This window comes from Peromyscus leucopus, chromosome 7, assembly GCF_004664715.2.
Source record: "Peromyscus leucopus breed LL Stock chromosome 7, UCI_PerLeu_2.1, whole genome shotgun sequence".
Classification (NCBI taxonomy): Eukaryota; Metazoa; Chordata; class Mammalia; order Rodentia; family Cricetidae; genus Peromyscus; species Peromyscus leucopus.
Genome location: NC_051069.1, coordinates 40,374,636 through 40,387,696, shown reverse-complemented (window position 1 = coordinate 40,387,696; position 13,061 = coordinate 40,374,636). Strand labels below are relative to the sequence as shown.

At 38.5% G+C, this 13,061-nt stretch overlaps 1 protein-coding gene across 1 annotated transcript in view; it reads left to right on the top strand.

Moving 5' to 3' along the window:
• Arhgap32 (Rho GTPase activating protein 32) overlaps window positions 1–13,061 on the top strand; it is a 234,977-nt gene that overhangs the window by 159,542 nt on the left and 62,374 nt on the right. The window contains 1 exon segment of the mRNA XM_028879075.2: window positions 11,906–11,987. Within this exon segment, the coding sequence (XP_028734908.1) occupies window positions 11,906–11,987 (82 nt within the window).

Here is a 13,061-nt window from a genome sequence, read left to right as displayed (position 1 = left end):
GTAAAGTTTTGGACTTCAGGCTAAAGTGAGCAAGTAGTTCACAGAGTTTCACAGAATCATTTACCCCATAATCTTTCCATTACTTATGTCGTGGTTTATAATGCATTGACTGTGTGGCAGGCACAGACCTTTGCCACCCCTCAGCTGTTGGCAGAGTTCATCTGCAACACACAATACACATTCTTTCTGAGGTGATGTACAGGTTGGACACAGATAAGAAACGTGCAGTTTCAGTTCCTGTCCCACAACTACTGAAGACCAGATTTTGACTTGGTTTATAACTAATGAACCAATATTGATATACTATTTTAGCTGTAGCCCAGTCTTTAAATTAGACTATAGAGTGTTGTGTATATCCTGTGGGTTTTGACAGAGCGTATGTATTGGATATGCCATAGTTCATGTTTCCATTCACCCCCTGAAGGACACCTTGCTGTTCCTGTGTTCTGACAAGGATGAGTAAAGCTGCTATTATGTCCACTTGTGTGTTTTATGTAGATTTTATGCTTCTAAGTCCTTTGAATAAATACCAAGGTATGCGGTTATAGGATCACATAGTAAGAATACATTCAGCTTTTAAAGAAAAGTCCGAGGTGTCTTCCAGAGTGGCTGTCCCACTTCACATTCCACCAGCTGTACAGGTTCTTGCTGCTAAGCTTCCTTGTTCCTGTGAATGCAGTCAGGTGTCGAGGGCTTATCCGTCACACCAGTGTTTAATGATACTGCATGCTGTCTTAACACGGAAGGTCGTTCTGCTCTTCTGCTGCCGGTTGCCCTTCCTGCACCACCTTTGCCTCTGATGCTTTGGCTTAGTGTGTGTAGAGTGTCTGAGAACCATGAGGAGGCAAACATCTTAAAACACGGAATCTGCCTCAGTCGTTGTGGGGTGGGAGGCCAGACTGCCTCTGGCGTGTTTTGTCTCTGTGCCTACTAGGTAAGCTCAGATAGTCAGCTGGTAGTTGGTTAAGACCAGCAATTTGCTGCATTATGTTCAACACATTATCTTAGCCCAGACCATAATTTAGCTGTGGGAACAGAAGGGTAAGTTCATCCATGTGTTTAAATTATACCAGGACTCTCTTTTCTTTAAACTTCTGGGAGTAGGAAGTGTAAAATTATATTAACTACAATGATTTGAAATTCTGAAATGTGGTGGTTTTATCTCCTAAGGAATATATTGAATCTTTTATCTTTGTTTAAGGTTTTCATCATATTACATAGTTCAGGTGGAAAAGAAGCCTTCATTGTTCTAAAATAACTGGCATCACTCAGATTTGTGTTAACTAGGTGTAGACCACTCAGGATTGTGGAGTAAGGCCTTAGCACGTTTTTTCCTTAGGTAAAAGGCAGTGTTCTCAGAGGGTTTTTGTCTTGGAAATGGTCTCCACTTGCATCAGAATGGCCCAAGAAATGTGTTAAAACTGAGTATTGGTATCAGCACTTCAGGGCATGGAGCAGGAGGTTGAGTTTTATAGCAAGTTCCACAGATGATTTTCATGGCACATATGAAGCCCACTGATTCAGTCTCCTATTGTTAACCCTGTACACAGATAGAGGGAATCAATACAGTTCAACAGTTCTTCTGTCTTCCCAACTCACAGGGAATCTTCCTTACATACATTGGCAATGTGGTTAATCTAGAAGAGAAATCCCATTTAGAGGTGACAGCGATTTGTATACTTGTGTTCCCTTAGTTCTCCACAGGATGGTCATGGATCACCTGTTTAGTTTTTCAGTTATTCTAGAACACTATGTGTTTCTGTGTGCAAAAATTAAAGCAATTATTAAATACCAATACTGTCTTTACCCAGGAGTTCAGTGTGCTTCTTTGTAACCGATTGTCATAAAAAAATGAAGGTACTTGGAAATCTTGCCTCTCTAAAAAAGCTACACCTTTTTATATCTCAAAATAAAATAGAGCAAAATGTTTCTTTTCTAAATAAGTAATGAGAAATCATATTAATATACAATGAATTTCATCTAGAACATCACGTATTTTCAAGAGCAGAGGGAATATATGATATAATAAAAGTCATTTCATAAGTGCCTTTGTAAGCTATTCTAAGTGCTTTTCACTAACCTTTAATTCTCACAACTTTAGGTAAGAGTCCTTTTATCACATTTACATGGGGAAAACCCCCTAAAACAGCCTACTGTCCAGTGCAGAACCCACATAGAAACAGGCGTTCTAGGTAAAGAACAGATCACAGTAGAAATTAATGAACAGTAGTAACCTCTGTTTGTTTGCAAGAATCCTAGATTTCTGTAGTAGATGACAGTGGGCCATCTGATTCTAAACTGGTCATTTAAGAGGTAGAAGTCTGGAGACGGGACTGGAGATGGGGTTAGGAGCTTTGGTTGTTCTTCCAGAGGACCCGGGTTCAATTCCCAGCACTCACACGGCAGGTCACATCTGTCTGTAGCTCCAGTTCCAGGGGATCTGATACCCTCACACAGACATGCATACAGGCAAAACACCACTGCACATAAAATTAAAGAAGTCTGGAGACAAGAGTAGGGAGATGGCTTGGAGATCAAAGTGCTTCATATATAAGCAAGAGTACCAGAGTTCAGACCCAGAAGACAGTAAGTGCTGACTGGGTGTGGAGGCTAACTTGTAATTCTAGTCTTGGACGGTAGAAGTGGGTTCTCCAGGGCAAGATGGCTAGCAAGACATACTATGGGCTCTGGTTTTGATTGAGAGACTTTGCCTCAAGAAAAATAAGGTGGAAAAGCTATTAAGATCCCCAATGTTGGGGGCTGGATAGATGGCTCAGTGGTTAACAGCACTGACTACTCTTCCTGAGGACCCAGGTTCAGTTCCCAGCACCCACCTGCAGCTCACACTGTTATTCCAGTTCCAGGGGACCCGACACCCATGGCAAAACACCAATGCACATTAAAAAATCAATCCCCAATATCAACCTTGTTTCCAAATGCATGTGTATACTTCTATTTGTGTACATGTGCGTCCTCACATATGTATGCACCCACACACATGGAAACAGGCACACACATGCAGGCACAGCACACATACAGAGAGAAAAAGTCTAGACGCAGAAATTTAGATAAATTGTTTTATTTTTTTAGAAACAGTAAATACAAAATACATTCATGACCAGAATACTAAAAATACAGAACTGAGTTCTGACTTTGCACCAACCCCCTTTAGATCATAGAAATGTGTAAATTTTATGTATTTTCATTCATTGCTGATGTTTAAATTTTTCAGGTTGATGCCATTGTTGTCACTGATGCCCAGCAATGAATTTGCTACTGCATAGTTTTTTATTACTTTATGCCATCAAAATATATCCTACCAAGTGATGGCTGACACTTCCAATTTCACTGAAGCCATTGATAAGACAGTTATGGGCAGTAGTTATTACGCTCTTCAAACTCTTCATTCTCCCTGTTTGAACTGTCTTCTAAGACTTTCTTATGACTCTGAAATAAAAGTTAGAAATGATACCTCTACCTACATGTGTATTTAATTTTAAAAACAGCTGAAACTTTTACACACACCAGACCTAAAAAGCAAAATAATTTCTGTCTTTTAAAATACACAACATTTAGATATAACTACTTAGGATAAGTGCATGAGAACTCTCCTACTTTAAGGGGAGTCCACAGACTGAACAGCATTTATTAAGCTTAACAAGGCCCATTGATAATAGCATCAAAAAATGCAGTCATAAAGCTATCTCTGAAAAGAAATGTGAAAATTATGCATACTGTATACTACAGAACCTTACTGGTTGAAATGAAAGACAACCCAAGTGTGTTGGCAGGCTGTGTTCTTAAGCTGTTCTTCCTTCCGAAATTGATTCTAGGTAAAAAGTCTCCACAAACCTCTTTTGTAGAAATTGATGAGAGGATTAAACAATTCACATGGAAATGCAGAGGATTTAGGATAGAAAAACCAGGCCTGATTTGTAAAACAACCAGTAGAGAGAGCTAGCACAGTGAAGGTCAGCTATAGAACTTCTGGATCAAGAGCTCCTGGTATTGATGCAAATCAAAACAGCTTAGTGGAACAGAATAGAGTCTAGAAATAGACCAACAACCATCAGAAGTCAGTTCAGTGAAGGAACGTTTTATTTTTGCCTCCAAGATGAACTTTAGTTCATATGTTGCATCAAGTGTGAAAATTGACTCAAATGGATCACATACACAAAAGTAAAGGATAAATTATAAAACTCCTCAAATGAAGATAAGAGAAAATGTCTGTGGCTTTGGATTAAGCAAAGATTTCTTAAATGTAACATCAGATGAACAATTCATAAAATAAATTTAATTTTATAAAATTGTAAAAAGCACCATAAAAAAGAATAGAAAGATAAGCAAAGACTAGGAGCAAGTATTTGCAGTAATTATATCTGATATATGTATACAGGACATATGAATGAATTCCAAAATTCACTAAGAAGTGGAACTTGGTTTCAAAGATGGGCAAGGGTTACAACATATGCATAACCAAAAGGATTTTAGTGGCAAACATATAGAGATTTCCAGTACCAGTAATCCTCAGGAAAGTGCAGGCTAAAACAGTGAGGCATAGCCACATAACTTAAGTGGCAAGGCTGAAGAATTAGAAAGTTTGTGCAGTGCTGGTTAGAATGTAGGGTTCTGTGCCAGTTTGGCTTACAGTTTGTTGGATTTTTAGGTGAATTATATACCTATTATATATCTTATTCATTCCATTGTTAATGAATTACCCAAGATGAAAGAATGTTTATGCAGAAGCTTAAACATGGATGGTTATAGCAGCTTTATATATAATAGTTAAAGACTAGAAGTGATTATCTGTGAACTGCAGATTCATGAACAGGCATATGGTAGCATCCATACAGTGACCTGTTACTTAGAAATAAAAAGGAATTAATCATTTATACATGTAGCTACACAAATGATCTTCAAAATAATGCTGTGTAGAAGAAGACAGATAACGCAACTTTAGTCCACAGGGCTTCATTCATACGGAGTCCTAGGAAATTCAAAGCAATGTACAGCGGTATATAGGTGATCAGGGGCTGCCTGGCAGCAGAGGAAGAGGGTGAGATGTAAGGAAGAAGAGTTACAAAGGAACCTTGGAGTTGGTGAATGTATTTATAAGCTGCGTTGACTGTGGTCTCAGAACTTATTAAAATATACTTTTAATCATGTGCAGTTCATTGTTTACCAATTGAACTCAAGAAAGGTAAAAGAAAAATTATGCTCAGCCCACTTGACAATTTTTGTCTTCTGCATCCATTTACTCTTCTTCATTGTACATATCATAAGCTTTTTCTTACCTTTTTATTATTCTGTTCTTACAGATTTCCAGTGAAATTCTGCTTCTTATATCACGCATCCCTTCTACTTTGAAAGACACATTGCTATTATATTTCTTCCTAAAACAGACCTTTTGTCCCTCTGGTGTTCAGAATTTGCTGGTTTTATATTCTGCAGAATGAACTTCAAATTCCTTGCTTGCTATGATAAAATGACCACTCATGACTCTGACCACACATTTTCATTCATTCCCTGTTTCTGTCTTATATTCCAGTGCTCTCTCTTTTAAAAAGATTTAATTTTTTGTTATGTGTATGAATGTTTTGCCTGCATATATGTAAGTGAATTGTGTGTGTGCCTGGTTCTGGTAGAAACCAGAAGAGAAATATTGGATCCCATGGAATGAAGTTGCAGGCATTTGTGAGCTGCCGGCATTTGTGAGCTGCCGTGTGTGCTGGGAACGCCAGTGCTCTTAACTGCTCTAGTTTATAAACTTACTCATTGACCATATTTAACCATTAGCCCACCCACTCCAACTTAAACATGTTACTCTTTCCTGCTCTTGTGTCTTTTCTAAGTGATAAAGGAAACTATAGGTTTAAGGCAATTGTAATTTATTTTGTCTTATTTGGATTTTCCTTGAATTAACTCAGAAAAGAAACAGAATCTCAACTCAGGTATTTGCCTCACAAGAGACACCTCTGCCCCACACTCGGTATTAAGTGACTGATGTCATTCCATTGTCCTTTCATTTCCCGTCACCCACTTCTTGTATTTACTGTCCCTATCCAATCTAGATTCTAGGCTCAGCATTACATTGAAAATGTGAAAAATATTTTCCTCCCAGCCCTCACAAAAGTGTAGTTGGACCAGACGCTTACAACAAAAGGCAAATTATCACGAGAGAACCGAGCTTTATTAACATGGAGTGCGTGCAGCATGAGAGCCTCAGGGAAGAGTAACTGCAAGCAGTGGCCTGCAGTCGCGGTTACCTTCAGCAGGGGAACAGTTGATTTTGGAGAAATGACAATGTAAGGGAAAGCAAGCCCCGTTTTCCAAAGGTGGAGAGCTAGTGAGGTGAGTGTAGGAGAGAGGAACTGGAGGAGGCAGCCTGGCTCCAAGCGCCCCCTGGTGTCAATGCAGGGTTTTACAGAGGATGAATGCGGTTGCACATTCTCTAGGGTGGAGGGAGACCACAGACCTTTTACTAATGTAATAGATTTCCGTCCTGCCTCAGGCCAGGCCTTCTTAAACCGTTTCCCCTCATAACTACTCCCACTAGAGAACCAGTGAACAGCCTTGGGTATACAGGTATAAAAAATAGAAATACAAATCAAACGCTAATAAATCATAAAGAAATCTATTTTAAAACAATTCTTTGGTATACGTATGGTTTTATTACTTATTGATGATATGCTTGTTTAGCTTTAAATACAAATTAAACCTTGACTACATATTTTATAATGTGGGATGTAGAATATCATCGGTATTTTTTAATTACTTTTTAGTGATTTTGTGTACAGAAATGTTTTACTATTGCCAAATTTTTATGATCCTCACTTACGCAACCTTGGTTTTAAGAAGCTGAGCTTTAGGCAATCAGAGGGAAGATGGAGCTGCCCTGTATTTCAGTTGTCTTCAGCTCAGTGTTCTTGGTATTCTGAGGAGGCAGACTCTAGTTTTCTCCAACAGTCATCTATCATAAGTGTACTCCTAAACCCTGCTTCTGTGACAGCACTTGTGGCCTCTGACTGAATGCAGAAACAAGTATACGCGTCTGCTTAGTCCTCATAACTAAGCCTCATCGTTATCAGACTGCTGTCATCTTGACATCTCTCTTGACTGACTTGGCACAGCACTTTGCAAGTTCTGGCTTTGTTTTTTTTTTTTTTTTTTTTTTGTTGCCTTGACCACGGAGTGCTCTGCTATTTGACCTCAACATTTTGGGGAGACTTGCCTCCTCATTCTCTTTGCTCTGGGTTTTAAATAGCATGTTTCTGTCAACTCCCAGATTGACATCCCAATCTCTGACCTTATCTCTGAATCTCAAACCCATCTATCAGGGTGTAAAGCTTTTTTTTTTTTATGGAAATTAGGGACTGGGAATTTCAGAAGACAGTGCAGTGTGCTTTTGTGGGAGATGAAGAGTGTAGGGAGAGAGAGACTCAGGTAGAAATGCGTAAAGAACCCATGCAGGAACTGCTCACAACCAGTCAGTGAAAACAGAAACCAGACTAAGGAAGTGAGGAATGACATTCCAGCTTTCAGATCCTTGGTTGTAAGAGCCTTTGACTGTTTTGTTTTGTTTGTCTCTTTCTCTTTATTTTTGAAAAGTACTGTTTCTACTTCTAACAGCTCACTGGAAACAGAGTTAGATCTAGTTTTAAAACCTTAGACTAATTGACAGCATAACCTAATTGACTTAGACTTACTGACATCATGCGCATGTATGAGATGGTGTTGGAAAGGGCCTGGAGGTCAGACTGGGATCGGTCTAAAACAGTAGATTTGCCGAGAATGGTAGTGGAAAGGGGAAAATAATTTGCATTTCTATGAGGTTGTACTGGTTTGAATATCCTCAGTTATGTGGTTTTCTTCAGAAATAGGATGTGCAGATATAGAAAAGGTTTAGTTTACTTTGGGGTGTTGCTAAATTTGGTTTGGTACAAGACTAATATGCAAGGAAGCTGAGGGCATTGGTTTAAATATTCACATGGTCAACAAGGTGTCCATACTGGATAGGAAAAACGTTGGAAGAGACATGGTTACCCAAGTTGGGGACGATAGGCATGAAAAGGTTAGAAGTCCTCGAATTTCAACATCAGCTGTGGAATATAAACACTAAAGATTTAGGGGGGCAGGGAGTTTTGATCAGTAAATGAAATAGTGGAGTTTTCACTTTCGGAGGCTAAATAACTCCCATAGAAGAATCTGTAGTGAGACTGAGCAGCAGCAGATCTTTGCTAAGCTTAAAGGCTTTGCTCGTCTGATAACCCTTGAGTTTTCCTAGCCATAAATTAAACTGAAAAAGTTTGTGAAAGTCATGATATGCATGTTGCTGTCATGTTGAAATTCCTTTTAGCTTTTGGCTGACTGCTTCAGAGACAGTATTAGGAGAAGGCCTCCTTGGTGCACAAGGATTCTTTTCTATTCCTACTTGTACCAAAGCTCCAGGCTATTTATATCTCATTGCTTTTTTACCTAACATTTTCTTTAATTTGCATCAAAATATTTTTAGTATGCTCATTGTTGAAGCTAAACTGGACTCTCTAATTAACTTACATGTTCTCAAGATAGGCCACAGCCCAGCCCATCACAGCTCTCCGTGTTTTTGTAAGAGTCCAAGGCTGAGCTAAGACTTGCCAACCTGCTGGAATAGATTCTAAAAGCTACCAGTGGTGCACAGGTGCAGGCCCCAATAGATAGCTACAGATTAGGGGTGAACTGGAGTCGCTTGTAAAACACTCTGAGTTCGTGTAGTTACTACGTGTAACCATTACTAAAAATTGAAGTATGTAAGTTTACAATAAATGAATTGTACTAAAATACAGTGTTTTGTGACTGATCTATTATATTCCACTATTCCTGCTCTTGACATTCTATTCTCATGGGTTTGTATGATACAAATATTATATCACCAAGTGCTACTCTGCATCACTTTTCAATCGTGGGCCCCTTTGGCACTTTAGAACCAACTATGGTGGGGTAATTATGCCACAAACACTAGCAAATGCCATAAATCAAAAGCCATTTTCTTCATTGGGGTCTGTTAATAAACACCAGCACATTCCCAGGTTTAGTACCTTCTCTGATGTCACACTTCATCGAAGAGACTTAGAGGGAAACTACTGAAGTAATGTTCCTTACTTCTGCTGTGAGCCCCTCCTTACTCTGTCCCAGCCTTTCCTCAAAATCAGTCTTTTCTCTCTTTCAATGTCTTCTTTGTTGTCTCTCTGCCATCTTCTCCCAAAGCTGAATCTCATTTGACCCCGGTTGATTGATAGGCCTGCTTCTCTTATTCCCAACACTGATGCAGAAAGAATAAGATTAAAAAAAAAAAAAAAAAAAAAAAACCCTAGATCTAGATGTCACAGCAAGTAGGTCCTATTGCCAGAGCTCTAGACACGTTCACTACTTAATACTTGGAGTGGTTTAGAATTCTTCGTATGTGCTGGAGTAGTTAACATCCATCTGATAAGTACCAGTGTTCATTAACTATTTCAGGTTAGTTACATCAGTGAATAATACTTTCAACAGAATACAATTTCATTTGTTTATGATGGATCATTTATAATGGGAACATAGAATCTGCTTGCCTTCTACAAATATATACAATTGTCTGTCAAGATCCCTTCACCATTAGGAATGCTTTTGACTTTAAGGAAAAGAATACATGAGAAAATGTAGATGATGTCTACAGTTGAGTCAACAGCTTAATGATGGTAGGCAAAGGCCTCTGAGATTCTCTAGGACTTTCATTGTGGTCAGGTGATGGCTGACAAGGAGAGACAGGAGAATAGCATGACATTGCATTCCCATTTACCTAAATAGTACACTGAAACAATCTTAAAAGATAAAAATAGAATATGTGATGACATGGACTCCTGAAAGAAACTCATCAAACTTTGAACAGTTTTTGTAGGGAAGCGATGGGGAACTTGTTATTTGCTGAGTTTCAGATAACACCTGAGTTCAGGAACTAGGCTAGGGATGGATGGATATATATCTGCCTGCCTCTGCCTCCCGAGTGCTGGGATTAAAGGCGTACACTACCACTCCCTGCAAGGCTAGGTGTTTTTACTTAATCTCTTGAAGTGTGAGTGGTGAGATTGCTCATTCACAATTTGGAAAACTCAGCTGTTTACTCAGTGCCCAGAGCCTAGAATGTGGGTGAGCTGCTTTTCCCATCTGGTCTTAATGGCAAATTTCAGGTGTTTATAAATTGAACTGAATTAAGCTGTTATGGGAGGAATAACATTTGAGAGTAACTTAGTTTATGTACACACAGAGAAGAGATAGTATAATATCCTATTCATCTGGTGGAGGAGTGAGAGCCCTGAAGTCTTCAGTAGCCAGCATACTGGGATAATAACATAGCATTTGACAAGTGATTACTACATACAATCGAGTTAAACTAATCTGTTTAATCCCCATACACACCCTTATGTGATAAGTATTATTATTATTATTGTGTTTGGAGAGGGTAACTGAATTACAGAGAGGCCAAGTTGCTTATCTAACCTAGCAAGTAGCAAATTCGGGATTGGCCTAGGCCTCTTGCCTTTGAGGCTGCCCTGTTAGCCAGTGTGCCGTATATCCTCTCGCAGAATACATACATTTTTAAAAAATGAGGATTTTTCAAGTTGATTTTTACTCAGTCCAACCAATCTTGGAAGGATTTTACTTGCTTGGTGAAATAGGAAGTTGAATATATATGTTAAAAGAATTTTACTGCTAAAACATTTTTAATGCATCATTTTGTAAGACATGGCTTTAATAATACCTAATTGAAAATTTTTAGACAAAACTCATACTCTATTAACAACTCCTTTTCAACTTACTATGTGATTATGTCTTTGTAATTTTAAGAAGTATCATAGAGTATTGATCCAGAAATTGAAATAAGAATGTAGCAAATAAGTCTGTGAAAATAACCCCACACAGATGGAAACTATGCAGCTCAGAACGTCGTGAGTCAGACTCTTGGAAGACAGTCCCATTCTTCCCCAGTCTGTCAACAAAGGGAGATGCAGCAGGGTGAGGGAGTTTTCATGTTCGTCTTTTAACATCTGCTGCATGGTGTCCTATTTCTATCCCTATCTGAGGAAACATCTATAAATATTGGTAAAGATTTTTCTTTATACATTTTCTCTAGGGTGTTTATCTCTGTAGTCATTTTCTTGGTCACACCATACCTCCTCTGAGTGCCCGGAACTCAGTATTTTTCAGATACACCTTGTGGGATTTCACCTAAGGCCCTGCAGGCATCTGGGATGTAAGGGCAGTATGGTGTGCTCTGTAAAGCCACCGTCAGTTGCACTGGATAGAAGGGCCTTTCTCTACTTCCTGCTCCCCCTTTCCTGCACTGCTGATTCCTTAGCAGCAGTGACTACTGTCATTTTAAGTGAATGAATCATTATTTCAGGAACCTATCTTCATTGTGTTATTTTTAAATGAAACCTGCAGGAGAGTGAAGAAGATAGAAAACAATGATGGCTTGGTGTTAGTCTTTAAAAAAAAATCAACCTAACTTTTGACTGTAGAGTTATCAATACAATTAGGTTAAGATTTCAGCAAAGTAAATTATTAACTAGTTATAAGTTTACCTATTTGATGTATGGCTTGTAGTCTGATTAGATACTTTGGTTGGTATGAAAGAATTTTAGGAAATTTAAAACTCTAACAAAGCAGACCTAGATATTTGGACAGAAAACCACATGTAGTTTCATGTATTCATAGCAACAGACTGTTTCATTATTTGTTTGTATAATTGTCATCTGGTATTCAGAGACTTGGACTATTAGAATCATTTGGGAGGGGCTGTGGAGAACATTACAGGAACTGAGTTGGCAGTGTTCACACACTGGTCTATTTGCTGGTTTGGAATCCTCTCTTTGTTGCTTTTCTTTAGGTGGGACTCTTCCCTGGTCATTGTGTCGAGTTAATTAACCAGAAAGTTCCCCAGTCAGTGACCAACTCAGTGCCAAAACCAGGTGAGTGCACCTTCTCCATCGTGTGATTGTGGCCAGCTGGTTGCAGATAACATACGGTGTATTTCAAGAAAGTGTTTTGCTTGCTTTGCTGTTCTTTGCATTTATTGATACAATACATGTTTTATGTGGTTTTGGTTTTTAAATGCCTTCTTTTTTGTAGAGCATGTCACAAAGAATTATGTGCATTCCCATTTGGGGGCAATTTTAATGAACTGTGGATTGTGTAAGCATTGTCATTATTTGCTCTTCTAATTACATAGTAGGAGGCTAGATACTGATGGATAAGGTGAGTACAAGTTAGAGAAGTGACATTGGAAGCCACCTGTGTTTATAGTCCCACTATGTGGGAGGTAGAGGCAGGACAATCAGGAGTTCAAGACTAGACTCAACTATGTTGTGAATTTGAGTTCAGCCTAATTATATGAGACCCCTTTTCAAACCACACACACACACACACACACACACACACACACAGGAGGAAAGAAACAGACAGAATGACAGACTTACCTAATCTGGGTGGTATGATTAGTTGAAAGTTAAAAGTTGCAAAGAACATGTATTTTATCTGTAAGTATGGGCATAAAAACTGTTTTAAACAGCATTTCTAGTTTTTTATAGTATATAAATATGTGTAATAGCTTATAAGGAAGCAAAGCAATATTACAGAGGATTTAAGTAATAAAGAGAATGGGGGACTTTTTAAATTTATTCAAGTGGTTTCACCCGGACAAGATTCTGCTGAATTCCTAGTACAAGGATGCTTAATTTGATATGCATTTTATTTTTATTTTTTTAAGAAATAGTCTTACTATGTAGGGCAGTTTGGCTGCAATCTTCCTGACTCTGCCTCTTGAGGATTAGAGGTGTAAACTACATGCCTTGACATAAAGTTTTAAAAAGAAAAATAAGAACAATGTAGTGAAATTTACTTTTCCTGGTTATCTTACGTTTCTTCTGCTTTCTCCCTCCATCCTATTGAAAGAAGAAGAAATTTCTGAGCCCCCAAATTCATTGGAACTCTTGGATTTAGAACCCATATTTGGGAAGCAGGAAAAGCAAAGGTTATTCTTTTCT